This window comes from Nesoenas mayeri (genome assembly GCF_963082525.1).
Source record: "Nesoenas mayeri genome assembly, chromosome: 16".
Taxonomy (NCBI): domain Eukaryota; kingdom Metazoa; phylum Chordata; class Aves; order Columbiformes; family Columbidae; genus Nesoenas; species Nesoenas mayeri.
The window spans coordinates 10,761,938-10,786,570 of NC_137562.1; the positions used below are offsets into that span (position 1 = coordinate 10,761,938).

At 53.0% G+C, this 24,633-nt stretch overlaps 2 protein-coding genes across 2 annotated transcripts in view; one reads left to right on the forward strand and one right to left on the reverse strand.

The window, feature by feature from the left end:
- The first annotated feature begins 596 nt into the window (after positions 1-596).
- ASXL1 (ASXL transcriptional regulator 1) lies at positions 597-17,131 on the forward strand. Its single transcript, XM_080354844.1, has 12 exons — positions 597-715; positions 5,011-5,093; positions 7,290-7,398; positions 8,426-8,546; positions 8,621-8,718; positions 9,027-9,120; positions 9,411-9,563; positions 9,955-10,118; positions 10,216-10,312; positions 10,777-10,882; positions 11,340-11,955; positions 12,654-17,131. The coding sequence occupies exons 1-12, from the start codon at positions 656-658 to the stop codon at positions 15,468-15,470; spliced, it is 4,518 nt and encodes a 1,505-aa protein (XP_080210970.1). The 5' UTR covers positions 597-655; the 3' UTR covers positions 15,471-17,131.
- A 6,007-nt stretch (positions 17,132-23,138) lies between these two features.
- The window catches only part of NOL4L (nucleolar protein 4 like), a gene marked incomplete at both ends in the record, with an annotated part of 55,692 nt that continues 54,197 nt past the window's right edge, over positions 23,139-24,633 (reverse strand). Inside the window, one exon of the mRNA XM_080354531.1 lies at positions 23,139-23,338. Coding sequence (XP_080210657.1) covers positions 23,139-23,338 — 200 coding nt within the window. The remainder of the gene's footprint in view (positions 23,339-24,633) is intronic.

Here is a 24,633-nt window from a genome sequence, read left to right on the forward strand (position 1 = left end):
CCCGACACCAGCGGCTTCCGCCCGAGTCCCAAACAGCCGGGGAGCGGCGAGAGGCCGCGGCGGGCCCGACATCATCCTTCCGCTGCTGGCGCTGGAGCCTCAGCCGCGGGCTCCCGGGCGCCTATCCGCGCCCCGGCGCCGCTCCCGCGCGGGCCATGAGCGGGGTCGCAGGTGGCGGTCGGGCCCGGCAGGCCGCGCGGCGCGCGCAGCGCCCGATGGGAGCTGTAGTCGCGGGCGGGGGCGGGGCCCTGGCGGGCGCGGCCGCGGGGACTACAACTCCCGGCAGCCCTTGCGGTTTGTTTTGCTTCAAACGGGGCCCAGGCCCGCCGCGCGCCTCACGCGGCCGGCTCCGCCCCTTCGATCGCGGCGCGCGGGTCCTGCCGTGTCCTGCCGCGGCCACCGTCGCCGAGCCCCGCCCCTTCCCCCCCTGCTCCCGGCCCTTTGACCCCGTTGTTATGTCGGGCCCGAGCCGCCGCCGCCGCCTCCCGTAGCGCCCGGAGCCGCCCCCGCCTCGCGCCCTGCCCGCCCCGCCCCGCGCGCCCGCCGCCCGCCCGCGCGCGCCTGCCCGCCCCGCCCCCGCCGCCGCCCGCCGCCCGCCCGCCCGCGCGCGCCTAACGGTCTGCGCCCGCCGCGCCGCCGCCCGCGCGGGAGGAGGATGAAGGAGATGAAGCAGCGGAGGAAGAAGGAGCGCACGTGGGCCGAGGCCGCCCGTCTGGTGAGGGAGGGGGGGCACCGGGGCCTGGGCCGGGCCCGGGAAGGGGCGCGGGGGCTCTGCCGGGCCCCGAGGGGCCTCCCCCCGCCCGGGGGCTCCGCTCGTTGCCGGCTGCGGCCCGTCTTCGAGTAACGGGGCCGGCGGCGCCGTCCGGGGTGCGTGTGGGGCGGGCGCTGCGCCCCGGCCGCGCCAACCCCTGGCCAGGTCTGGCCGGGGCGGGGGGCGGTGTCGCCGGTGCCCCGGGTCCCGCGGCCGGGGGCTCCTCCGCGGTTATTTCCCTTCCCGAGGCGGGTGGGAAGGAGAAGGGCCTGGGGCGCTGCGGGGCCGGTGCGAGGGGGCTCCAGGACGGGACCTCCGGGGGTCCCCGCGGCCCTTCCCGCCGGGCCGGGCTCCCGGGGGTCCCGCAGCCGGAGCGGTTCGGTGTTGCTGCGCGGGCCGGGGCCGCGCTCGCTGAGCGGGCGGCTCGTTGTGTTCTTTCCAGATGACCTGAGGCTGAGCGGGAGGAGCCGGCGGCTCCGGGCGCGGCCCGGGCAGCGCTGCCGCTGAACTTTCTCTGTAATGCCCCAAACCGCGGGTTTCGTGCCCCCGCAGCGCCCGCAGCACCGGCCGGGCAAGCGGCGTGCTCAGTGCCCGGTCCCGAGCCCGGGGTCCGCACTGCTGCGGTTTGGGCGCTGTTTGGGCACTTTTGGGCTTAGGAGACGTCAGTGTGTGTTCATCTGAGTCCTTTTGTATTTGGGAGTCTGTCTGTTGAAGGCTCCAGCTCCCAAACCCGCTCTGGCGGGGTGTGCGTGGGGCTGTTGGACACCACTGGTGTTGGACTGTGCAAGGGGAGAAGCTCAGTTTCTCTCCACAAATTGTTTGAGTCGTATCTGCCTTAAACCCCATTTATAAACAGAAGAGGAAAAATAACTTCAGCATCTTTCAGGTAGCGAGTGCGAACTGGTCAGTAGTTTTATTTAAGGGGCTCTTTTGGGGGTGTTTGGGCTCGTTGCTTGCCACAGCTGGCTGAAGGGGGTTTGGTCCCGTTGTCCCCTGCCCAGGAGCTGCTCTCTGCCATTGGCACAGGGACACGGATCTGTGCAGGTGCGGGAGTGCCTGCATACGGAGCCATGGGCACGAATGGATCTCTGCCATTCCCTCCCTGGGGTGCTCAGCTGGTGAGGACGTGGGTGTACACCCTGTGTAGCGTAGGGACATCCATAGAAAGGGATTTACAGGCTGTTTTGTTGCTTCGTTTTTTCTTGTGCATGTGTTTATTTTGGTTTTGCCTGGCCAGGCTGTGCCTTGCAGCACACAAACATGCAGAGGAACCCTCTGGGTCTGGCACTGAGGATGTTCGGGATGAGTCCTGCTGCTCCTTCTGAGTGAGATTTGTTTGGCTGTTGGAGTGTTTTCTTACTGCTTGCCAGGAGGAAACCTAATCAGACAAGCATCCATCTTCCAGCAACTTGCATAATCTTTTGTGTGTAAATTATAATATTTTAGATCCATGTGACTTTGCTTGCAAAGCTGGAGGAGGCTGTCAGGCACTGGAGAGCTTCACCGCAGGAATTGGGCTCCGGCACTTTGCTGTGCGATCCTCTCCGGGTCCTGCTCTGTGGGCCAAGCATGTCTAGCAGCGACAGGGACACTCCCCAGTGGGTGACCTCAGGGCGGGAGGCTGTGCTGGGCACAAAGTCACCTCATTCAAATGTCCTGAGCTCTAACAGGTGAAAAAAATCAGATTTATAGCCTGCCCAAAGCAGCACATGAGACTGTGACTCTAGATCTGTCTCTTAATGCACCTCCTCACCCTCACATGGTGGGAAGGGATCTCCTCACAGTTCCTTTTGCCCGTCTTTGGACCAGAGCCTCGGGCACGGTGGGTCCGTGAGATGTCTGAGCCTCAGCAGCATCTTAGAGCCATTGATGAACCAGGAATAGAAGGATCTCGTACCAGATTATCCACTTAGAGAGACCTACAGTTGCGTAGCTGCACTCCGAGCTCGCAGGACTGATTGTAAAGCCACTAAAAATAGATCTTTATTTAACACCGGTCTTACACATGCTCCCTGTCAAAATGCTTTTAATTTTCCTTTCTGACACGCACTATTGTGTTTTGTATTCCTCTCCATGTTTCTCAGAATCACAGGCTAAAGTGCTTTTCAGTGTTGCTGCTCCTACAGAGCTCATGCTATACACATTCCATAAAATAAACCTTTAAATATTCGAGTGAACACCCAGAGCTGTAGGACTATTCAACAAGTGGCATCAGAGCTATATGTCTAGTAAATTAATTGGGGGAGCGATGTGAACTTCCCTGATTAAGGACATAGGAACCCTTGACTATCAGTATTATAAATAGTGGAGGGGAAACTGATCTTGATGGGGTGAGGAGCAGCCAGAGGTGTTTGAGTTGTGGCTCCAGGGGGAGGCTGTGGGGGTGTGGGCGCTGTCAGGCTGGGTGACCAGAGCTGCAGACTGGGCTGTGCTGGGACCAGAGCTGCAGTGCTGGTGAAGCTTCAGATCTACTTTCCCATCGAATGCTCTGCACACTTCATGTGGCTGTTGATTGGAGATTGTTCCCAGAGCACAGATTCTTTTATCTCTATGTAAATGCCTGCTGGTGTGCAGTTTTAAGCTGGGTACGTTGCTTCCTGTGTCTACCACTCGAGAGAGGTTTTACAAGCTGTGAAGAATTTCCTTATTTTTGGGAGCAGGGGTGTTCTGTTTGTGGCTCTGGTGCTGGGCTGGGGGCCGCGTGTCCCCATGTCAGCTCTATGCTTCCTCGGGGTGATGGGCACGAGGAACTCATGGAAATGTCGTAACCTCTGGAGGTTTTCTGATTAGGGAAGGAAAAAGTGTGATGGAGTGGTATTGACTCAGAGTTTAAATTGTTTGCTCTCTCTGAATGTGGCTTATTACTCTCTTTGATATTTTCTTTAAACTCTTTGTGTTTTCATTGTGTTTTATCTCAGGTTACGTAGTTCTCAGATTTCTGTTCGCTACCAGGTTAGCGCCACTGATGCTTGTGATCTTCATGCACCTGAAAATTACATGTTGGGTGGATATGATTTAAGACGTTCCTTTTATCACAAAACATAGTTGAAGTGCAGCACTACAGTGACCTGGGCTGGGGTTTTCTTTACCAGTGGAGGTTGGGAGGTAGTTTGGAGATGCCAGTGGAGCCGCGGTGACAAATAAACCCACCATCGTGCATCACTGCGGCCATTGTGCTGGGGGAATTCACACCAGAAAGTTCCTGGCTGAGTACCCGCTGCTGCTTTTCGTGGCTGTGCCCTGTGCCCGTCACCCTGGGGCCAAGTTGGGGTGGTGGGTTTGCGTTCGGGGCGGCATCACCAGCCACAGCGCCGGGCGGCCACAGGGAAATCTGCTCCCGAAGAAACATTGGGGTTTGCAGCTGCAGCAGCTCATTTGTGGGCACTGTTTCCCGGTTACGTGGGTCATCTCCTCACCCACAGAAGTGCCCGCTCGTCTCTTTGAATCCTTCATTTTGGAGCAGTAAGTTCCCCAGGCTTTAAAGAAAAATGTAGGAGCTTCTTTAGTTCTTCACATACAAGTGGAAATTCTGTCTTAATCCAGTATATGAAAGGATGAGCTGTTATTTATTGTATTGCTTTTTTAACATCTGATTTTACTCATTTTCTTCCAAAGGTGAGCAGTCTAAATCCTTTTAGTGTCCCTACCCATATTTTTTTTCCACATCCTTTACTGTTATTGTCGTTTTCTAAATTCTGTCCTTCTCTGACAAGAATTCTGACTCTCACCCCCGGTTCCCTTCTTGAGATGGAGTGAAGGTGAAATGAACGCAGTAATCCGAGGAAGGTACGCTATTGAATTATGTAGTCGTACAGGAATATTTTGATTTCCAGGAACGATCCTGGGTGCTCTGTAGCAGGTAGGAAGATGCATGGTGGGGAGCAGGTTCTGCTCCGTTGCAGTTCTCTCACCCTGCGCTCTTTGGACGGTCGTGTGTGGCAGCAGCTCGTCCAGCGCATAGTGACGTCTGGGGAGAAGCTTCCACTGCTTTCACGCAACGGGGTCAAGGCCAAATTCTGCTGCTTTTTCTCTCCTTCATGCTGGTATTTCAGTTAATTAGGGACCGGATTAAGGTCGGCCTTTTGTGGTGCTCACCATGATGGAGTCTTGAGGGAGCCTGAAATTATTGGTGTGTGTCTTTTGCAGATGAATGAGGTTTTAAGAGGCGTATTATTGGATCCGAACCACGGTTTATGGAGGTAGTTCTGTGAATGTGGAAGCAAATTCTGGAATGACACGTGGTCTTTCTGTCTTTTCAGGTTCTGGAAAATTACTCTGATGCTCCTATGACCCCAAAACAGATTCTGCAGGTCATAGAGGCTGAAGGACTGAAGGAAATGAGGTTAGTATTGATGATCTTGTCTCAAACGTAGTGGGGAGAGGCTGCACATGAAGGGTTGTGTTGCTTTGTGCATTTCTGCCTCATCTCCAGCCCACTTTTCTTCTTCCTTTTTTCTCTTCCCAGCACAGTGATGTCAGATGACAGTATAGACATCCGATACAAGTTGTATTGTTTGGGGTTTTTTCTTTGACAATAACTGGAAGCTGTTCCTGGATTTTTTTTTTTATAATGTCCAGAGTCCCCTTCATGCACCTATTGTAAAATACACGCCTGTTGCAGATCAGAGCCCCACTTTGCATTGTACTCACCATTTGTGTGGTTCTCTCGTAAGTAGCTCACAGTACGTTCTGGTATTATGACTCACTTTGAGAACAGTCTTAAGTTTTGTCTCCTCTGATGCTTCATTTCTATAGCAGGCATTATGTTGTAGGACACTCAAGAAAAATTCTTCTTTACTTTCTATGACTCTACTGGCTTCTGCTCGGAGTTTTGAGCACTGTGATAGCGCAGCTCATGCTGTTGTGGCTTTTGACATTGTACAGAGGAGATGCCCATCTCACCGTGGGCCTCGTGTTGAAAATAATGTGATACGGAGCTTGGGAAAGTGCAGGAGTGGGAGACTTTTCCTTGGTTAATTTGCTGTGGAGTTCCATCTGTTTCTGTGACAGTAGTAGAAGAGAAATGCAGCGTCTTGCAGATCAAAGAAAGTAGGTAACTGTGATAGTCCAAGTGCCTCAGTTAGTGGTAATAAAAGGAAAATGTGGCTCCCAAAGCCAGCAAAGGCCGGTGCCTTTTGGCTGCTGCACGCTGAGAGACTTGGGGGAATCAGGCACACGGACTGTTCCCAGTCTGCTGCCCTCACCTTGGCTCTCTGGGCTCTCAATCAGGACCTTCACGTGTCTTTGTTTTAATCAATATTCTGCACTTTCTGACATCAGTCCTTGCCCTTAAGGAGCCGGTTGAGGATGTACGTGCCCCGGCTGTGCTCTGCTGGAGGGACCTGCACGGCTCTTCTCACACACACAGGTTATCTCGGTGCGCTCTCAGGTTTGACAAGTGACCTCTCACAGTTTGTAGCTAAAGACCAGGCTTTGGAGCACATGTCAAATCAAATCTCACAAAACTAAATAATTCTCTAAAGGCCGGTGTTTTCTCTTGAAATATCTGCTTTTCCTTCCCCGGTCATTAGTTCTCTGCTTTAAGAAAAACTATTTTCTTCAGAGCATAATTGTTCACAGAATAAAGGTGGTGATCCCGCCAAGCTCAATATGCCACGGACTTTTTAAACTGTTTAGATTTGTTCATAATTTCGTAGAAAACTGTTTATTTTGCCACCTAAGGCAGTGTCCCCTGGGGCTGGTTAGCGTGCTCAGATTGTTCTGTTCAACGCGGACGGGAAAATGCTGTTAATAGGACAGAGGCTGTAAATTGTCTTGTGGTATCTGAAAATGACACGGGGATTTTGTCTGTTACTGAGGCTTGTGAAGAAACAGCCAAAAAACAAACGCGTTCAGGGTGGAAACAGAACTTGTTCTAAGTTTTCGATTTGAGAGTGATTTTATTGGAAACATTCTGTCTCAGCCCAGCTTTCAGTTTAGCTTTTAATAATAATGAAATCGATACTGCGTTAATGTCTCTTCCAGGTAACTTTCCGTATGTACATGTGTGATGTAACGGAAAACACGAGATTACGTGGCACAGAAATTCCATCAGTGCGAGTGTAGGATGGTTGATTTAACCAGGGAGTTATGCAGGACTTGACAAATTAGTGCATCAGACCTTTCGTATGTGTTTCTGCTGGTGCACTTTTGTCTGCGACATGTCAGAGGAGATGTTCCAGAAACACATATGTGTACAGTGCTGGTTTTGTTTACAAAGTAAATCTGGGCTTTTTTATAAAATCAATCCAACTCTGAAAGTATCAAGCAGAGAAAGGGAGGAAACAGGTAAAAAAAATTAGAGATGTCTAAAAATGGCTGAGAGTAACTTCCAAACCGGCACAACATTTCCTGCCCTCTGCCACTGCTTTGCCGGGATGTGCCAAGGCTGACGTGCAGGTCACAAAGGAAAGCGGTGACACCGTTCTGGCTGACATGCCCGTCCTGGGAGGTTCACAAGCATCATCACTGTTCTTCAATGGGTCTTTAGGCTGTTTTGTCGGTAAGTCTGCTCCTGACCTGCCTTTTCTCCCCGCAGCGGCACGTCTCCGCTGGCCTGCCTCAACGCCATGCTGCACTCCAACTCCCGCGGCGGGGACGGGCTCTTCTACAAGCTGCCCGGGCGCATCAGCCTCTTCACACTGAAGGTACCGGCGGGTTCAACCGGCACTGGGCACTGGGAGCCGCACCTGAGCTTGTGGGAAAGAGTGTCTGCAGTTCATTGTTTCAGTAGAGATGGGGCATTTCTGCTCTATTTAGTCATATATGATAAATTCCTTTTTAAAACCCTTATTTGTTGAATTCCACAAGCAAGATAAATCCTTTTATTGCAGTACTTGGTGTCCAACTCGGGTGGCTGCTTATCCAACCAGTTCCATTCGCTCCTTTTCTGCAGCCACAGCCACCCAGAAAATTGAATTGGTCCTAGAGCTTGTAGCTACAAGTAAAATCTTGATAGGAAAATGTATAGTCATTCTTCTGATGGTTTGTTTTGTGTTCCGCTTCGTTCTTTGTATATTTAGCATCAGCATTTTCCTCAGATCTTGAGGTGTCTCTGGAACATTTTTTATTTTTAGTTTATTGTCCCAGTAATCTTGCAATGTTGAAAATGGGTCTGGTCTTAGGCTTTGCTTCTTCATTGTTTTGTACTGTTGGATTCCCTGATAAGTATGAGCTTGATAGACAACAGGTATCTCAGCTATTTCATTTGAATCTGTTTTCCTGCTATCAGAAGATTTTGTTAAATTGCCATATTTTGCCTGAAAACAGATGGAATTGAAATGGCTTTGATTATACAAGTAGTAAACACATCTCCTAAGCTTACTGTCTCAGTGGTTGGCTACTCTGACGCTGCCTGTTCTTTTGCAGTAAGAATGAGATGTTTGTCTTTATTAGAAGCTGTTCGGGTGCAAAAAAGTGGGACAAATTATTAACTTGATGTATTTTGGATATGTTTGAGTTATGCATCTAGGAGGTGCACTAATAGTTTAGATTACTTCTATTCCAGGACGAGCCCAAATATGTTTAAAAACATCATTTCTACGTCAAGGATTAAAATAGGGAAGACGGAAAAAATTGAGCTTAGGAAGTCTGTCCCCTGAAGCGCCCGTTCCTGCGGGTTGGTGGCGCGGGGAGGGAGGGAGGGCTGTGCCACCCGCTCTGTTTGCCCTGCAGAAGGACGCGCTGCAGTGGTCTCGGAACCTGTCGGTGCCCGAAGGGGAGGAGCTGGAGGACACGGCAGATGCAGAAAGCTGTGAATCCAATGAAGCGAGCACCGTGAGCGGCGATAACGACGGTGAGTGTCTGACGCCGTTCATCCCAAACCACGGGAGCTGCTGCGATGTCTGACCGAGCGCCCGTCTCTTGCAGTGTCTCTGGATGAAACGTCCTCCAATGCCTCGTGCTCCACCGAACCACAGAGCAAGGGACCCAGCGCTGGCAGGGAGAGCTGCAGAGCTGCCGCCCAGGTAGGAAAATGGGACTGATGGGAAGGACAAAGCCTCTCGGGGGGAAATTTTCATTACTGATAGCAGGGTGAGCGTGACAGCAACCAGCTTAGCTGCCTCAGATGGGGCTGACTCCTTGGGATCAGAAGCAGGAAGGGAATTTTGAATTCTCTGCTATTCCTGTGGAATTATAGTGTGTAATGACACCTGAAGAGTTACCTAGGACCTGGGTAGTTCTTTAACTGGGAAACATGTTGCTTAAAAGATTGTTTTACCCCTCCATAACGTCTGTTTCTTTGTTTTGTTTTTGGTTCCTTTCTGGACCGCAGACAAGCAAACAAAAGAAGAAGCCTGGTGTGATGCTGCCCCGTGTTGTCCTCACGCCACTGAAGGTCAACGGGGCGCACGTGGAGTCTGCCTCGGGTGAGCGTTGCGGCTGCCGCGGTGGGTTCGGAACGACTGCATAGGTGGCTTTTCACCAGCAGTCTCTAGTTATCTATAGCTTTGCCTGGGGACTTTTTCAGCACTTGGTGAGAATCGTGTGACTGTGGAGAGTTGTGTGTATGTTTATGTCCATCAAAATAGCTGGTAACTGGGCAATACCCTGTAACAGTGGACCTGGTATTAGAAGATAATTCCTGTATGTTAAACCACTCTACGAGTTGGGCTTCTGCTGTTCTTTCAATATATTTATGAAGTTATTTTGCTTTTAGGTTTCCCAGGGAGGCACGCGGATGGGGAGAGCAGCAGCACGTCCAGCAGCAGCAGCAGCTCCTTGGCGCTGTGCAAAGCCACCCTGCGCAGCAGGACGGAAATCAACAGGGATCCTCCGCAGCTGCTCAGGGGCATCCGGAAGCCCACGGCTGGTAGGTGCTTCTGATTAAAGTTGGAGAAGTAATTGACCAGAAAAGCAGGCAACGGGGAAGCCCATGTGTGTCTGAGAAAAGAACTCCAAGGTTCCCTTCCTTGGGAAGGAGGTGTTGACCTCGAGGCTCCGAAGCCGAACCTTCCCTCCTGAACAGTTGTTTAAAAGTTTGTCTACTCTGAAGAGCAGCATTGAGAATTGTACCTGAATGTAACAGATGTGTGACCTCATATCAAAATTCCAGATGTAAATTGGTGTGTTTGAGAGTCTCTCTCCATACTTGACATGGATCTTGCTGCTTTTGTTGTAGTAGTTTGACATCAAGTGCTTGCCTGTAATGCTGAAATACCTTTATACAACGTTTATTTTATTTGCCTGTCCTTAAACTACAGGGCAAATGAAACGAAACAGAGGTGAGGATATCGACTTCGAAACCCCTGGTTCCATTCTTGTCAACACAAACCTGCGGGCGCTGATCAACTCCAGAACGTTCAACGCGCTCCCGTCGCACTTCCAGCAGCAGCTGCTGTACCTCCTCCCCGAGGTGGACAGACAGGTAAGGTGGACAGACAGATACGGGGTCAGCAGGGGCTCCTATTCACCGTGTTGGCTCTCAGGACGGCTACAGCGAGTGTTTCTGTTTGTCCCGGTAGGTTGGGGCCGATGGGCTGATGCGGCTCAGTGGCAGCGCTCTGAACAACGAGTTCTTCACCCACGCGGCGCAGAGCTGGAGGGAGCGGCTGGCTGACGGTGAGTGGGCTCCGGAGAAGAGGTGCTCATTTCATGGGCTTGTTTTGGTTTTCTTTTACAGTTAATGAGCGGGAATTTAGTCCAGCTTTGCAGTGTATCTGGCTATGCTGCTCACAACTTTTCTTCCTTAAAACCAAAGATGTGTTTTTCTTTGGTGTCATGGGGCTTTCAGAACGAAGTGGTGGAGGTGTAAAGTAGTGCCAGACTTACCTTTCCTTAAATGGTGGCCCGTGTCTGGTGAAATGTTGTGGGGTCTTTTTTTCAGTCTTGCTTGGGGCTGTGTGGCCATCAAATGTCCTTAAGGAGTTGGATGGCATGTGGATCCATAGCAGAGTGGAGAGCGGGATGACAACAGGAAATCTGTCCTTTGTGTGCATAGTTACTGTGCTGTTAAAACACAAAAGGCTGCGTTTGCGGAGTTGGTTTTGTTTGGAACTGAATTTCAGTCTCTTGCTCCCGTGTAGGTGAATTCACCCATGAGATGCAAGTTCGAATTCGGCAGGAGATGGAAAAGGAAAAGAGAGTGGAGCAATGGAAAGAGAAGTTCTTTGAGGACTACTATGGACAAAAGTGAGAAATTGTACCTCATCTGTCCTGTTCTATCGATGTTTATGCGGGTGACAGAGTGTGTTTGCTGATACCTGAGAAGATGCACCAGAAACTCCTGGAAAAATACAGGTTGTGGGTGGATCACTCAGACTGTTGCTCCAGGGAAATCCTGAGTGGAACTGCCCAGCTCACAGCAGAATTCTGTATCCATTTTGTTTCCAAGACAAGTTGATGTTACTCATTTTCCATCACAAATCTTTAAATTTTCTTATTTTTCTCAATCCCTGTGATAGTAATGCAGGATAGCAAATGTACAGGTTCTCATTGCAGATGGATTTAGCGAGGTTTTAATGAGTCTCCGCTTTGTAACCTGTACTTCACTATGTAGAGTAGTGACAGTACCGCTGTAAGTGAAAGATGAAATGCGTAAATTAGGATGGGCTTGAGCTTTTAGCTAGTTTTTATGTTTGCCTTATAGGTTGGGCTTGACCCAAGAAGAATCCCAGGAGCAGAATTCGGTGCAAGAGGACGCTGAGAACAGGACAGGCCCGGCTGGGAAAGGAGAAGCGCGGGTGCCGCGCGCCCCGGCCACGCGGCAGAGGGACGGGCGCTTCAGGAAACGCTCCCGCGCCAACCTGCGCTGCAGAGCCCGGAGGAGCCTCTACAAACCGCGGGAGCCTGAGCAAACGGAGGCTTCCAAAGAGACGGCCGTTGTGGGACCAGACTCCTCGCTCCACAAAGAGACACAGCCTGAGGTAGAGCTGAAGAAGGATGATGTGATGAGCCCTTCGGCTGCCGGACTGAAGCCAGAGAGCTCAGAATCACACCTCTCTCCGGAGACTTCTGCGTTACACAGTAAATCGGAAGATGTGTCGTTGGCAGCCGCAAACAGGATTCCCGGGTTGCCCCAGGAGAACTCGGTGCGGGAGCCCAAGGAGCAGAAGAGGAGATGCTTTGAGGAGGCTGCCTCTGCGTCCTTTCCCGAAAAGAAGCCCCGGCTTGAAGATCGTCAGTCCTTTCGTAACACAATTGAAAGTGTTCACCCAGAAAAGCCACAGCCTACTAAAGAGGAGCCAAAAGTCCCACCCATCCGGGTAGGAAAGAGAATTGGAGCTACTTGCTGTCTCATGGCTGTCGTGCTCAGTAGCATCCAAACATTATTACAGTGTCAAGTGTTGTCGTGTTCAGAGTAGAAGTGGGAGGGTTCCACTGGCAGAGCTGGTGCCACTGTTCGCTGTCTTAGGCAGAGAAAGGAAAATCATTCCAAGGTCTTTGCACGAGAGCACAGAGTAACCTTGACCTTACCCTCTGAGTTTGCGTCATTTCTGTGGATACAGAAATCACCTTCCCTGAAACTAGCTGGCTTGGTACAAACGAGACGTTTGAGTCATATGCTTTATACTGTGTACTGTCTCAGTTCCTTTCCTTTTGGGCAGTCTTAGTTATTCCTTCTGATCTTTCCTGTTTGGCTGGAGGTGTCCATCCTGGTAGCTTCAGGGTAGTCAAGGAGACCATTTTGGTTTCTGAAGATCTGCATGCGAATCGCTTACTTTATATTTCTCAGCGGGCTCTGGTAAAATGATACTAATATTAACTAAGCTTTACATATCGCATGACAGAGCACATAAGCAGAGGTTACGGGGAGCATGCTGCTGCTCCGCCAAAATCAGTTTCTAAGTTGGAATTTCAATTTTTTTGTTGAATTCTTGTGATGAGCAGGTGCTGATAAAATGCATTTCACTGTCTGAAAATGCTCAGGTGTCAGAACTAACTGCTTTTCCCTTTCTTGCAGATTCAACTTTCACGTATTAAACCACCCTGGGTGGTTAAAGGTCAGCCCGCTTACCAGATTTGCCCCCGGATCATCCCCAGCGCGGAGCCCTCCAGCCGCGGCTGCGCCGGGCCCCGCACCCTCGCCGACATCAAGGCCCGCGCACTGCAGGCCCGAGCCCAGCGCGGAGCCGCCGCCATCGGAGGCGGGGGCGGCCCCGGCGGGGGGAGAAGCGCCAACGGGGGAGGTGGAGGAGACCCCGGCAGCCGCGCAGAGCGCCGCAGATCCCGCAGAACTCGCGGAAAGTGCTCGGCAGATCTACAACGAGCACAATTACTGTCGTCTCTCCATCTGAGCGAGGAGGAGGCTGATGCTGAGGCGACTGCGCCAGAGGCTGCCACGAATTCCTTCCTGTCTTCAAGACAAGGCCCCTTGTCCTCAAAGCCGGAGGGAAGGGGTGACCTGGGACGCGCCGCAGGCACCGACTCAGGGGAGGCTCAGCATGGTGATGGGTCACCCCAAAGGCAGCTCCGTGGTGCTTTGGCTGGATCATCCTTGGACAGTGCAACCTGCCAGAGGCAGGAGAGCCCCGAGCAGCTCCTTGCTGACCCAAGGACCGAAACCCCGGCTTGTGTCATGTCACAGGAGAGGCAAAGTGTGAAGCTGAAGCGCGTGTTTCCCCCAGTGAACGGCCTGTCGAGTTCCCAGGGAGCTGGGATCGCTCCTGCGGGAGATGTGCTTCTGTCGGGACTCAGAGATGTTGGTGCTCCTGCCGTGCAGTTGGATTATCCTTCTGACGTAAAGGAAAATTCCTCTAGTTGTCCTGCTCTTCTGCCAGAAACGTCATCGGGTGGTAAAGAGTGCTGTGAGCCAGGAACGGTGGCTAGACTGAGATTCAATGGCTCTGAAACGTTTCTGGAAAAACGTGTTGCTGATGGTGGTAACTCCAAAGCAGCGGCTGCGGGAGCAGAGGATGCGGCTCCTGCGCTGGGCGGCTCCGCACGCCCGCGGGCAGAGAGAGACCGTGATGAGGAACAGAACGCAGAGTCTGTGGAGAAACCCTCTCCACAGGATGGCTTCATTGCTCAGAACAGCATAGATACCTCTGAAAAAGTTGTGCAGCTGAGGGAGAGGTGCCCCAGAACAGAGCCAGAAAACGCACAGCAGCCTCTGAGAGAGACTCAGGAGTGCAAGACGAGCGGAGATGATGATGTACAGAGTACGCACGGCGAAACAACAGATACTGCGTCAGATCTTGAAGGTGACGTAGCTGATGAGAACGCAGAGATGGATCTGTGTTTCAGGAGTGTCACTTGCAGGGAGGTGGTGGGGACAGACCCCTCTCCCAGCAGCGCTGGGGGAGGTGACAGGGTCAGATCGCAGCCGGTGGTGGCAGCGGAGGGTCTGGCCCATGGTGTGGACGTCCCCACGGTGCTGAGCTCTGCAGCTCCTGCCCCATCGCCCCAGGAGCGCTCCACCCGGCCCGTGTCCACCGCGGAAGCCACCAGCCCGCTGGTGACACAGCTGCTCAAGGGAACCCTCCCGCTGAGAGAAGTTCTCCCTGTCTCCCACACCAACATCAGGCTGGAGGTGACACAGCCCCTACGGGACACGTGGTCAGAAAGCTGCTGCCTGCAAATGGAGGGAGGCAGCAGTGGCTATTTTGGCAAAGAATCTTCCCCAGATGTAGGAATAAAGTCGAGTGCCCCGAGCAGGCGCGATGACTTCCACGCAGTGAGATCCTCTGCAGATCCCCAGGACAAGAAGCTTGGAGCAGGAGCAGAGGGTGTAGAGGATCCGTCCCTTCCAGAAAAACATTCCAAAGTTGGCTTGACTTTAAGCTGCCCTGACCAAGTGGCCAATGTGGCAAGTGCCTCTCAGGAGCCTGAAGATACAGGCCCTCAGGAAAGAACATTTTCTTCCTGTAGTTTGGACGAGCAAAAGGAGCTGCCCAAGGTCCATCGGGTGCCACAGCACAACCCGTTGTCAAGCGTCATCACAAATACAAGTCCAGAGAAGCTGAAAGCCTCTGCAGAGCCTCGTTTTTTATCTCCAGCTGTAACTTCTCTTGGTCCAAAGCAGACAGGAGGTACATCGGTCAATAAAGCCAATGTTGGAGCTCAAGGCAAGAAGCTCTTTGGTTCTGGTTTCCCCTGCGGTGCCGCTGTGAGGCCACAGCAGCCCAGGGCTCCGGATCATGGTTCAGCCGTGGGAGCCCCATCCCCCAGCAAACAGGCTCCTCTGGCCAAGAGCTGCGTGCCGGGGGAAGGAGCCCCCGCTGGCAGGGGAGGGGGTGCTCCCAGGCAGCACCCCGGCACCCCAGGAGGGGTCAGAGACGAGAACGTGTTGGCGTGTGGCAGCCCCGCAAAGAACAGGAACGATGCGCGAACCCCCGCGGAGCCGAGCGAGCAGAGTGTCCCGCTGGGTATGGACTTGCCGTTTTTGAAATTGTCAAGGGAAGTGGGAAAAGGACACAATCACCCTTTGGAGCCTTCGTCCATCCCCTCTCAGCTCAATATCAAGCAAGCATTTTATGGGAAGCTTTCTAAGCTGCAGCTGAATTCCACCAGCTTTAATTATTCATCCGGCACTCCGGCTTTTCCCAGAAGCCTTGCTGGGAGCGTGGTGCAGCTGACCCACAAAGCGAACTTTGCTGCGAACCACAGCACGGCCCTTTCCGTGCAGATGTTTGCCGACAGCAGCAGCGTTGACGAGATCTCGTTCAAGTGCTCGTGCAGCCTTAAAGCCATGATCATGTGTAAGGGCTGCGGGGCCTTTTGTCACGACGACTGTATAGGACCCTCTAAGCTTTGTGTATTGTGCCTTGTGGTGAGATAATAAATTATGGCCATGGGACAGGTTGTATATTCAGTGTGTGTATCTTGACAACAACTGATCCTAAAGCCTGTACACAAAATACTATTCTGTTTATAGTAGAAATGGCGTTACACTTTGGTTTGGTGAGGAAAGCTGACTCGCCTTCCCACTACAATCAACAGCAAACCCTCCGAGCTGGAGCGACCCTTCTGCCTGTGCTGCCCTGCAAACACCGACTGCTCCGCTGCACGAGCCGACACCCCAATGAGAGCCCGTGTGCTGTGGCGACCCGTGGACCCTCTGCCAGGGAATCTTTCCATCCACAGGAATGGGAACGGTGTTTTCTATTTCAGGGCTGCGCTGGTGAGGCCCTACAGTCTTCCACTCTCCCCTTTGCCATCTCCATCCTCAGCCACTGTGCAGGAGGTGCAAGCGGGGGCTGCTCTGCAGGGACAGTTCTGCTCGGGCTTGGATGCTGCGGGACACACAGCGGCTGTCCAGCCCTACAGAATGACCATATATTGGGTGGAGCCAACGTGCAGGATGCCAGAAGAGTTAAAAGTGGCAGGTGGCAAGCAAGTGGCTTTTGCTGGGCTGCAGGACGGCGTGTGGTCTGGGAACTCTGCCTGGCTGAGCTCTGGGACCGTGGGTCCCTCTTTGGGCTGACTCCCCACAGACTGGTGTGAAACTGGTGTGAGCGGAGGTTCCTGGTGCTGTTTGTGTCCAGCGCTGTGTGTCACAGCCCTGCAGTGAGGACCTGGACGTGACACCGTCTGTCCATGTGCGTCTCTGTGACCATTGCCCTACAGTTAAAACAGTGTTTTCTCCTTTTTTTATATTTTCATTCTTGGATGTATAAAGTGAATTATTTGGCTCCTGTAAGTATCCTCTATGCATCTGTTTGATCATGTATTTATATGTTGTACACAGTACTGGCCAACTCTGTAAATGGTTGTAATGTACATAGAACATAAAGGGTTCTTTTTTTTCCCCTTGGATTTCCAGGCTCTCCAGCAGTATTGCATTAAAGTGGTGTTAGTTATTAACCTGCAGCTGCAGTTGGAGCCGCTCTGTTCTGTCCTGCCTGACGGAGGCTCCATGTGCAATGGCGTCTCTGTTCCCACCGCCCTGCGGGGACAGACTGGCGCGGGGACAGACCGTGAGGGCTTCACAGAGTCGGGTTTAGGTCCCTGTTCGCAGGGTCAGGTTTAGGTCCCTGCTCCCTCCCCGAAGCCATTGCTGCTGCCACCACTGTCCATCGCAGCCAGAGCTGCAGTGCCCGGTGCTGAACGTCCTCGTGCATCCGCAGGTTGAGGCCAAACGCTGACTCCACTCGGGAGCAATTGCTCACCAAGAAGGAATTGCCTCAGCAAGGGGACAAGTCAGCTGTTTTATTTAAGGCAGTAGCAGGAATTGTAGGGAGTTTACTATCTGTATTTTTAATTCTCTCTTTTCTAGCTCTATCCTACCTCCCTTGACCATGCACTTTTTTTTAACCATACCCATCCCTATTTGCGATTCAAGCCTGAGGGCTGCAGCAAGTTTAGTCTCTGAAATGGTTTGTCCTTAATGCATCCGCCAGCCTCATATTGTGGGAATGAGACCAACGTGTGCCTGGGCCGGGCAGCCGCGGCGGGACTGTGGGATCCTGTGAAGCAGAGCGGGAGCAGAGCCGGGGCTGGGGCTGCATCCTCGGGGCTGTGGGAGCCCGGGGGCCGCTCGGGTGCGTCCCTTATGCTATTGGAAAATAAACACGCTGTAAAACCCCCATTTGTGGCTTCAATCCTCTTTTTCTGAAGTCATCCTCTGCTCTCTAAGGCAGCATTGCTCTTCCTTTCCTCTTTCTTAACTGGAAACATTCCAGAGCTCTGCTCCGGTTATTAAAATGGAGCAGGGGCTGTGTTGCTCACTTGGCTTCGTTAAATGGGTTTTTAAACCCTCGCGGGTACCTGAGGTCAGTGCACACGCTGCGGAGCCCCCGGGTACCCTGAGGGCTGTGGGACCCCGTGGTGACGGGGACAGACTGGCCCAGTGTCACCAGGCAGGTCCTGCTGCTGCTGGGACGCGGCTTTATGTGACTGCCTGACCCAGTGGGTGGGAAAACGGATCTAAAACTATTTTGCAAGGAGCAGAACGTAATACCAATTATATTGCTGCATCCTTTCTCTCTCTTATAGGTGATAAGAAAACAATAGCATGAATTATGTTACTCGTTGGGTTCTGGTCTCGTTGTGCGGATCTTTGCGGGCAGGCGGGATCTCCCGGCCCGGGCAGCGGGGCTGGGGCTACTCGGATCTCTCCAGTGATGCGTATTTCACTTGCTCAGGTTCTGTTGTGCTGCAGAGCGGCGGGGACGGGGCCGATCTCCCGTCCTCCCAGCTCCTCGTGTCACCGGGGCCCGGCTGTTCGATGCCCCCACTCCAGAGAGGCGAAGGGGCTGAGCTGAGCATCGTGGTGTGGGGCAGAGGAACCTCTGTCCCGAGCGTGGGAGGTTTACGGCTTAAGCTCTGCCCAGTGGTTAAAGATACCCACATAACCTAAATATGCTAAAAATAAGTAATGCAGAAAATGAGTTGCTACTTAGGTAAGTAGTAAAATGGTTAAATAACTGATACCAAGTTTTCTATGTTATCGTTGTGGTGGATGATGGTGTCGGGATGAGTTACCTGCAGGACATGGGAGGTTTCAGGAGTAGAACCCTATTAATGGCACGATTTCACACGGAGCAATTTTTTTTGTCTCTGTGCTGTTTCTCTGGTAAGTAACAGATCGTCTCTCACAGATCGGCCGCTGTGTGGGTCCCGCGCCGCGGTGGAGCCGGTTGTGGCCAGAGGGGACGTCCCCAGTGGGCCGAGACCCCCGTGGCCACCGTGGGACCGTCTGGGGGCGGCTGCGGGTGATCAAACTGGGTCACGGGCACACGGGGACGCTTGACCTGCGTGTCCTGCAAACACTCCCGGCAGCTCCGTGCACACGCGGGTGTTCGTTAATTAGCGTGGTGGATCCCGTGGGACGAGCTGTCCCGAGTGAGGGTTTTACATTCACAGACGTTCAGCTGGGGCCGTTGGGCACCGCAGGCACCGGGGCCATCGACCGCTGGCGCTTCCACCCGAGCTGCAAACCCGCTGGGTTTCTGTCCTGGCTCCTCGCCGCCCACCAGCCCCAGATGCAGGGCGGGAGATTTTATCTACACAGCGCTTTGAGATACGTGTTTGATGGATGCAAAGATTTATTATACTTAGTGAATAAAGCTGATAATGAAAAATCAGTATTTTCCATGAGGGAGAGGGAGAACTTTCCACAAACTTCAATGAAAACTCCATTTTTTTTTTTTTTTCCCCACAAAAAACAGACACTTCACAAAATTAATTTTGTCAAAATATAAGTTAAGCATAAAATTGGTGACTGGCCCCAGCTGTGAGTGCTGACGCTGCTCTCTGTGGTACCGCGGCGGTCTGTTCAGGAATGGAAAGCACGGCTTATGGCGAAATTGTTGAAAGATTTGGGTGTTTTCCACTGTAACACCAAATTTGGATCCCGCTCGGGTGCCCGATGGCGCGTGGGGGCGACCGGGCGAGGGCGGTGCCGGCAGCACCGGGGGCTCGGCGGCGGAGGAGAAAGCCCTTCTTGTTATACAGTGTTTATTAAGTAGATTCAGTCTTATATATGATATACAGATTCAAAAGAAAAAAAGAAAAAGGATTCCACATACTTATGAAATCAGTGCATTTAGCAGGTAATACCATGGAGATAACAGCTCGATTAACAGCTCATTGGTCTTTGTTAAGTGAGGGAACAGGGAGTTGGCCTGTGCTAATCATTCCACAAACAGAACAGAATTAAGTTGCATCACATATATAATAGACACACATTCTAAGAATTAAAATATTAAGCCACATTTACTGGAAAAATCCACAGTATATAACACAAATAACTCTTATCAAGCTCGTTGAGGAGGAAGTGCTCATCTGCTTAAGAGCCACATTAAGTTGCATAGGTGCCTATCTGCAAAAATATCATTTCCAAATGAATCGATTAAGCAATAAAGTGTCACCTTAAAAGCTGGATTAAGTGCCATACGCTTTCTATGGGAGCCCTCGGAGAGCAGCGGCTTTCCAAGGAGCTTCACCAGGAGCCCGAGGCTCCCACCCGCCCGTTGGACCAGCTGGGGCTGCTGAACGGGGGTCAAACGTGTCTCCAATTAAGCTGATGAGCGTTTCCCGTGTCCTTGGCTGAGCCCCTCGTGCCGCTGAACCAGGAGGACGACGATGCTCCGAGCGGCTCTGCCTTAATTCTGGCAGCTCCGCATCATCTGGACCGGAGCTGCGGCCAATCCCAACATCGACTACTGGGGGAAAAGGAAACAAAAACGCAATAGCTTGTGCAAAACCCCAAATTGCTGCGAGGGTGTTTGTGTAGCGGGGCGTCCCCGGGGCAGGTGCGTGTGTGGGGCTGGGGCTGTGGCTCGTTAAGCAGACGAACGGGTGAGGTGCAGCTTCCTCGTCAACGCGGGTTCTTGCAGAGCACACGGGGGCCGGGAGTTCTGTACATGTAAACAGTACACTTCACTGAGTCCAAAATCAGGAGCAAAAATACAAAGGTTCACATTGGTCTTAGGTAGGTACAGGCGAAGAACTGAGCTGTACAGCTCCGAAACAACCAAACAAAAGTTCCTAAAGCACCACTAAATTATATAAAAATCAGACTATGGACGGATTGTAGTTGGTATTCTGGTGAAATACTATGCTACCTTGTAAAAAGTCTTACAAAAAATTACAAATCAAAAGTATATTAACCCTCTGAGTTCAAAGCAGCATTTTTTTCATGAACTGGTACTAAACCCGAGGGGCACTCGTGGAGGGATGTGGCCCTTCGGATGGGGAGGTACAAGTTATGTCTGCTCACAATCCCGGGAACGCTCTCCCATGTAGAGACACCGTCATGGGAACCGCACATCCAGGGCTGGATGGTTGTTTAAAATTAAATTAAATTAAATTAAATTTAAAAAAAAACCATTATATTTTCTCAACCAGTGATTAGCTTTTCTCCAACAAAACCAGGGACGTCCAGACCATCTGCTAACCCAACATTCTCCTTCCACCTCAGAGTATCTGGAGAGCCGGCGTGTTCTGCTCCTGCTCGTTCCTTGTTGAGACCCCGGACCAGCGACTCCTGCCCCTCCTGCCCGCTGAGCGCGGGGATGCGGCTCCGAACGGTCCTGAGGAGCTGCAGCCGAGCGCGGACCCGTGAACAGCACTGAGATGTGTGGAGCTTGGGCCAAAGAAACTGCAAACCCGAGACTCACCAAAAATTAAGAAAAAAAAAGAAATAACAAAGATCCCTGACAGAAATTTGTAGTCAATCCTGTTCGTTTCATGACCTGTCACAGCTGCGGCTGTCACCGGGGCGCTGGCGGCTCAGTCTGTACCGTTCGGCTGCTCTCCCTGTGCCCACGAGCGGCCGCAGGTGAACGATGCGCCAGAGCCGCGAGCTCCAGAACACGCTGAGACGAGTTGCGAGGTGATGCGGTAACGGCCGCTGAAATCGGACAAATAAAACTTGAAACAAAGAGCAGCTAATGGCGACGTGTCCGTGAGCCCCTGGGGAACCTCTTTCTGCAGGAACGTTCTGGTGCTCGGCCGGGGGGACGGCGGGGGGTCCCAGGACAGCGATTGTCTCTGCCTCTCCTGCCTGAACCGGGAGACTCTCACAAACGGCTGTGGTTACGTAGTTTGTCAAAGGTTTCTTACTTCATGGTATTCACACAAAAATAAATATTTACATAAATTCCGCGGATGGGAGGACGTGGTGGATGCACCAGGCAGGCTGGGAAGTGCTGAGCCCTGGCTGGGGGGTCCCGGCTGCCCCAGCTCCAGCATCGGCTCCGCTCGGAGGAGCCACCAGCTCAGACACCCCGACTGCGCCCAGCGGCCGGGGCTCTGGGGCCTTCAATCCAACACTAAAGGAAGGTGACAGTTTGGGGACAACAGTCAATGCAACGGTGACAACGCAAAGCCCTCCTGCTGCCAGGCGAGCCCGTCCTCGGGAGCCAGTGGCTTTTTCTGTGCTGAGACTAAGAGCAGGGCAGAGGTTCTGCTTCTCTTCCAGTGTGTGGGGTATAATTGGGTATAAAAGCTCCTGAGCGACCTGCTGGGACCAGCCGCTGCCACCGAGCTCGAGCCCACGTCAGCCCTGACAGACCCGCAGCCCCGGCCGTGGGCTCTGAGGGGATGAGAAAGAAGGAGAAAGCTGGGTCCAAAGAGAGAAATTATCTACCTTTTTGGGGATTACACTCTGGAATCTCTCTCTTGCGGTGAGAATGCCTGAGCGGGGGCTGCGGGGACCCCACGGCTCTGCAGCACGTTGCATTGCTGGGCTCAGCTCATCGCTGGGCTGGGCTCAGCGCTGGGCTGGGCTTAGCACCCCAGTGCAGCCCCTGGGTTAGCAGCACGGTGTAGGTATTGCACTGAGCAAAACGAAGTGCATCGTTGGGGTGGGGATGGTCATGGGGCACAATGGACATCAGGCTACGGTTTGGGAACTGTGGGCTTGTTCCAGGACTGTGAGCAGGGAGGGGGGAGGATCCCGCACCCCAGAGAGGATTTTGTCAGTTCTGCTGCTGAGCATCGCCTGTTTCCAACTCCCGCAGAGGAGCCAGCGGCTTTTCGGGCAGAGACTCGGCTGGAGCCTCACCCGCTCGGTTCCATGAAGGTTTATTCTCCTGCTGCAGGACCCCAGCAGATCCGCGGCACCGGCCAGGTCAGGTCCAGCCTCTGCCGCGCGATCCACACGGTTGCAACACTCACCGTCCCCCCGCTCGGCCAGGCCTGGAAGAGCCCACGATGGAGCGTGAGGTAGAGTACGGACAGTGACCGCCGGACAGTGTTTCTCAGGAATTTCCTTCTTTCTCTGATCTGCAATGACTTAAATGAGCATGAGACGTCCTTCTGGCCGGAGGTGTGCTGAGCTTGCCGAGTCTCTGCGGGAGGTTTAGACCCCACTGCTGCTACGGGACCGCTTAGAATCGACTCTAAGCAGGACGCTGCTTGTTCCGCCGTCCGGCTGCCGCCGGCGCTGCCTGGAGGCCGAGCGCTGGATGGCAAGACAAGGGCTCCTCAGAGAAACAGGCAGAGCTGCCTGGAGATTAGTAGTGTCGTGATATGGAATGTGTTATTTCACAGGAATAAATTCCTTCCGATCAGACAGACAAAAAACTGGCAATCTGTACAAACTCAAAAGAATCCATTTTCAGAAAAATAAATTACTAAGGGGAAAAGAGGGTCCATTTCTCAATAAATATGTGATTCAGCTCACCTAAGACTTGGAAATTATCTGGGGACGGGAATCTAACATTTGGGTCCACAAAGGTTATTCTAAATACATCTGCAGCCCCAAACCTCCCCAGGCTCCCTTCTGCCCTTCAAAGTCCCGCATCCTTCCAAGCCGCAGGTTCGGCTTCTGCTCGGCCGGACGCACGGGTGTCGGTTCAAAAACGTGTCCTTGTGCCTGAAGTCCCAGGTGCTTGGAGTGTAAAAGAAAACAGGTCTTTTGAATTCCACCTTCTAAAACTACATGTACCCGCCGCTTCACGGGAGGACGCTGCTGGTCCTGAGCAGGACACCACGGGGAGCCTCTTTCTAGCAGGTAGAAATTGTCTTCTAGACAGAGGAGTGACAAAGACACAGGGAGTCAGTTCTGCTGTAAAATGAGGTTTTCCAGTTCGTCTGCAGATCGCAGCAGAAATGCCGCTGACTCTCGGTAGCCGGCGATGAGCTGCCGCACGGCGCTGATCTCCGTGGGGCTGAGCTGGGCAGCCTGCATTCCCCGGTTGGTGCTGTTGGAGGGGGCCGTGCTGGACGCCCCACCTTTCATGCTGAGATCAGTCGGACCTGCCGAGGAAAAGCGAGAGGGAAGCTCAGACGGAGCAGCACCGTCCTGCCCCAGGGAGGCGTCAGACGGGAGCTGCTGCTCCTGGAGCTCTAGACAGTCCCTGCAAAGTGTGGGGACTTGGACAACATGAGGAGCCCCAGCAGCAGCCAGTGCAGCCAGGTCACCACCCTACAACACCCACAAGGAAAGAGACGTCAGAGTCATCAAGAAGACAAAAATCCCATCTCGCAGCCTGTCCCGTCTGCGCTGCAAAGGGACAGTCTGTGGCTGCACTCTGCCAGGAGCTAAACGTGCGCCGGAGGGTATCTGCCCACCAAAATCACCTGCCAGGGTCTGGTTTTTCCTCTGTGTATGGTAACATCCCACCCGGCGCATTTCCCTGCTGGGTCACTACCTGGTGTCGGTGCCAGCACAGGCGCCGCGGGGCCGGGCTGTGGGGTGGGATGGGGATGTGCCCGTCCCATGCTGTCACATGCCACCCTGGCCACAACGCAGGGATGTGCTCAGCCTAGGCAGAACATTTTTTGGGAGGCTAAATGGTCCTACTGGGCACGTTTCTGTGCTTTAGTCTGTAAATGAAATGAAGTCCTGCAAAACTGATGATCTGCCTCATGAGCCTGGATATTTTTTTCTCCTAAGTCGGTCTCTGCTACACCTCTATCGCATGTGATTTTTGGCAACATATGTCTGTCCTCTGCAGCACACAACACACGGCTGCTCCAGCTCACAACCCCCGTTTCACTACAGATCTTAAACCTGCAAAACATCACAAAATGACGGAGTTCTCCAGGATCCAGGGACACCGTCAGCCGCTGCTCCGGCTGTCTGCACACACGCACAACCACGCACACGCGTGTGCAGCCCGGTTTGGGCGGCTGCAAGTTTGGCAGGAAAACTGATGCACGGCTTGAGGCGTGACACAGCCAGGGAAAGGCAGCGCGAAAACTGGAATTAGCTTCATGTTGGACTGAGTAAAAGAAGCCAAACAAGGTGTAAGAACCACACGATGAACTAGAAATGGGGATAAGAGCAAAGAGGTCTGCTAGAGGAGGCAGATAAGGCTGGAGGCAGGGGGAAGGAGAAGCCACTGAAGCACTCCCTGGCTGCGGGCTGAGAAGCGCCTGGGGATGCTGGAGAAAGGCTGAGCTCCTGCTGGTCTGTGGGACACGCACAAGATGGAGCAGGGATGGGTGCTGCAGCGGTTTGCAAACCAGCAGAGTTCAGCAGTCTCGAGCCCAGGTCCTGTGCAGCGGGGGGAGCATCACCCGGGGCGGGAGGGAAAGCTCCAGGGACA

Coding starts and splice junctions, on each gene's coding strand:
- ASXL1 (XM_080354844.1), top strand. CDS start 656: ATGAAGGAGATGAAGCAGCGGAGGAAGAAGGAGCGCACGTGGGCCGAG. Junction 7,399..8,425: donor TCAGCCTCTTCACACTGAAG/GTACCGGCGGGT, acceptor TTTGCCCTGCAG/AAGGACGCGCTGCAGTGGTC. Junction 10,883..11,339: donor GAGGACTACTATGGACAAAA/GTGAGAAATTGT, acceptor TTTGCCTTATAG/GTTGGGCTTGACCCAAGAAG.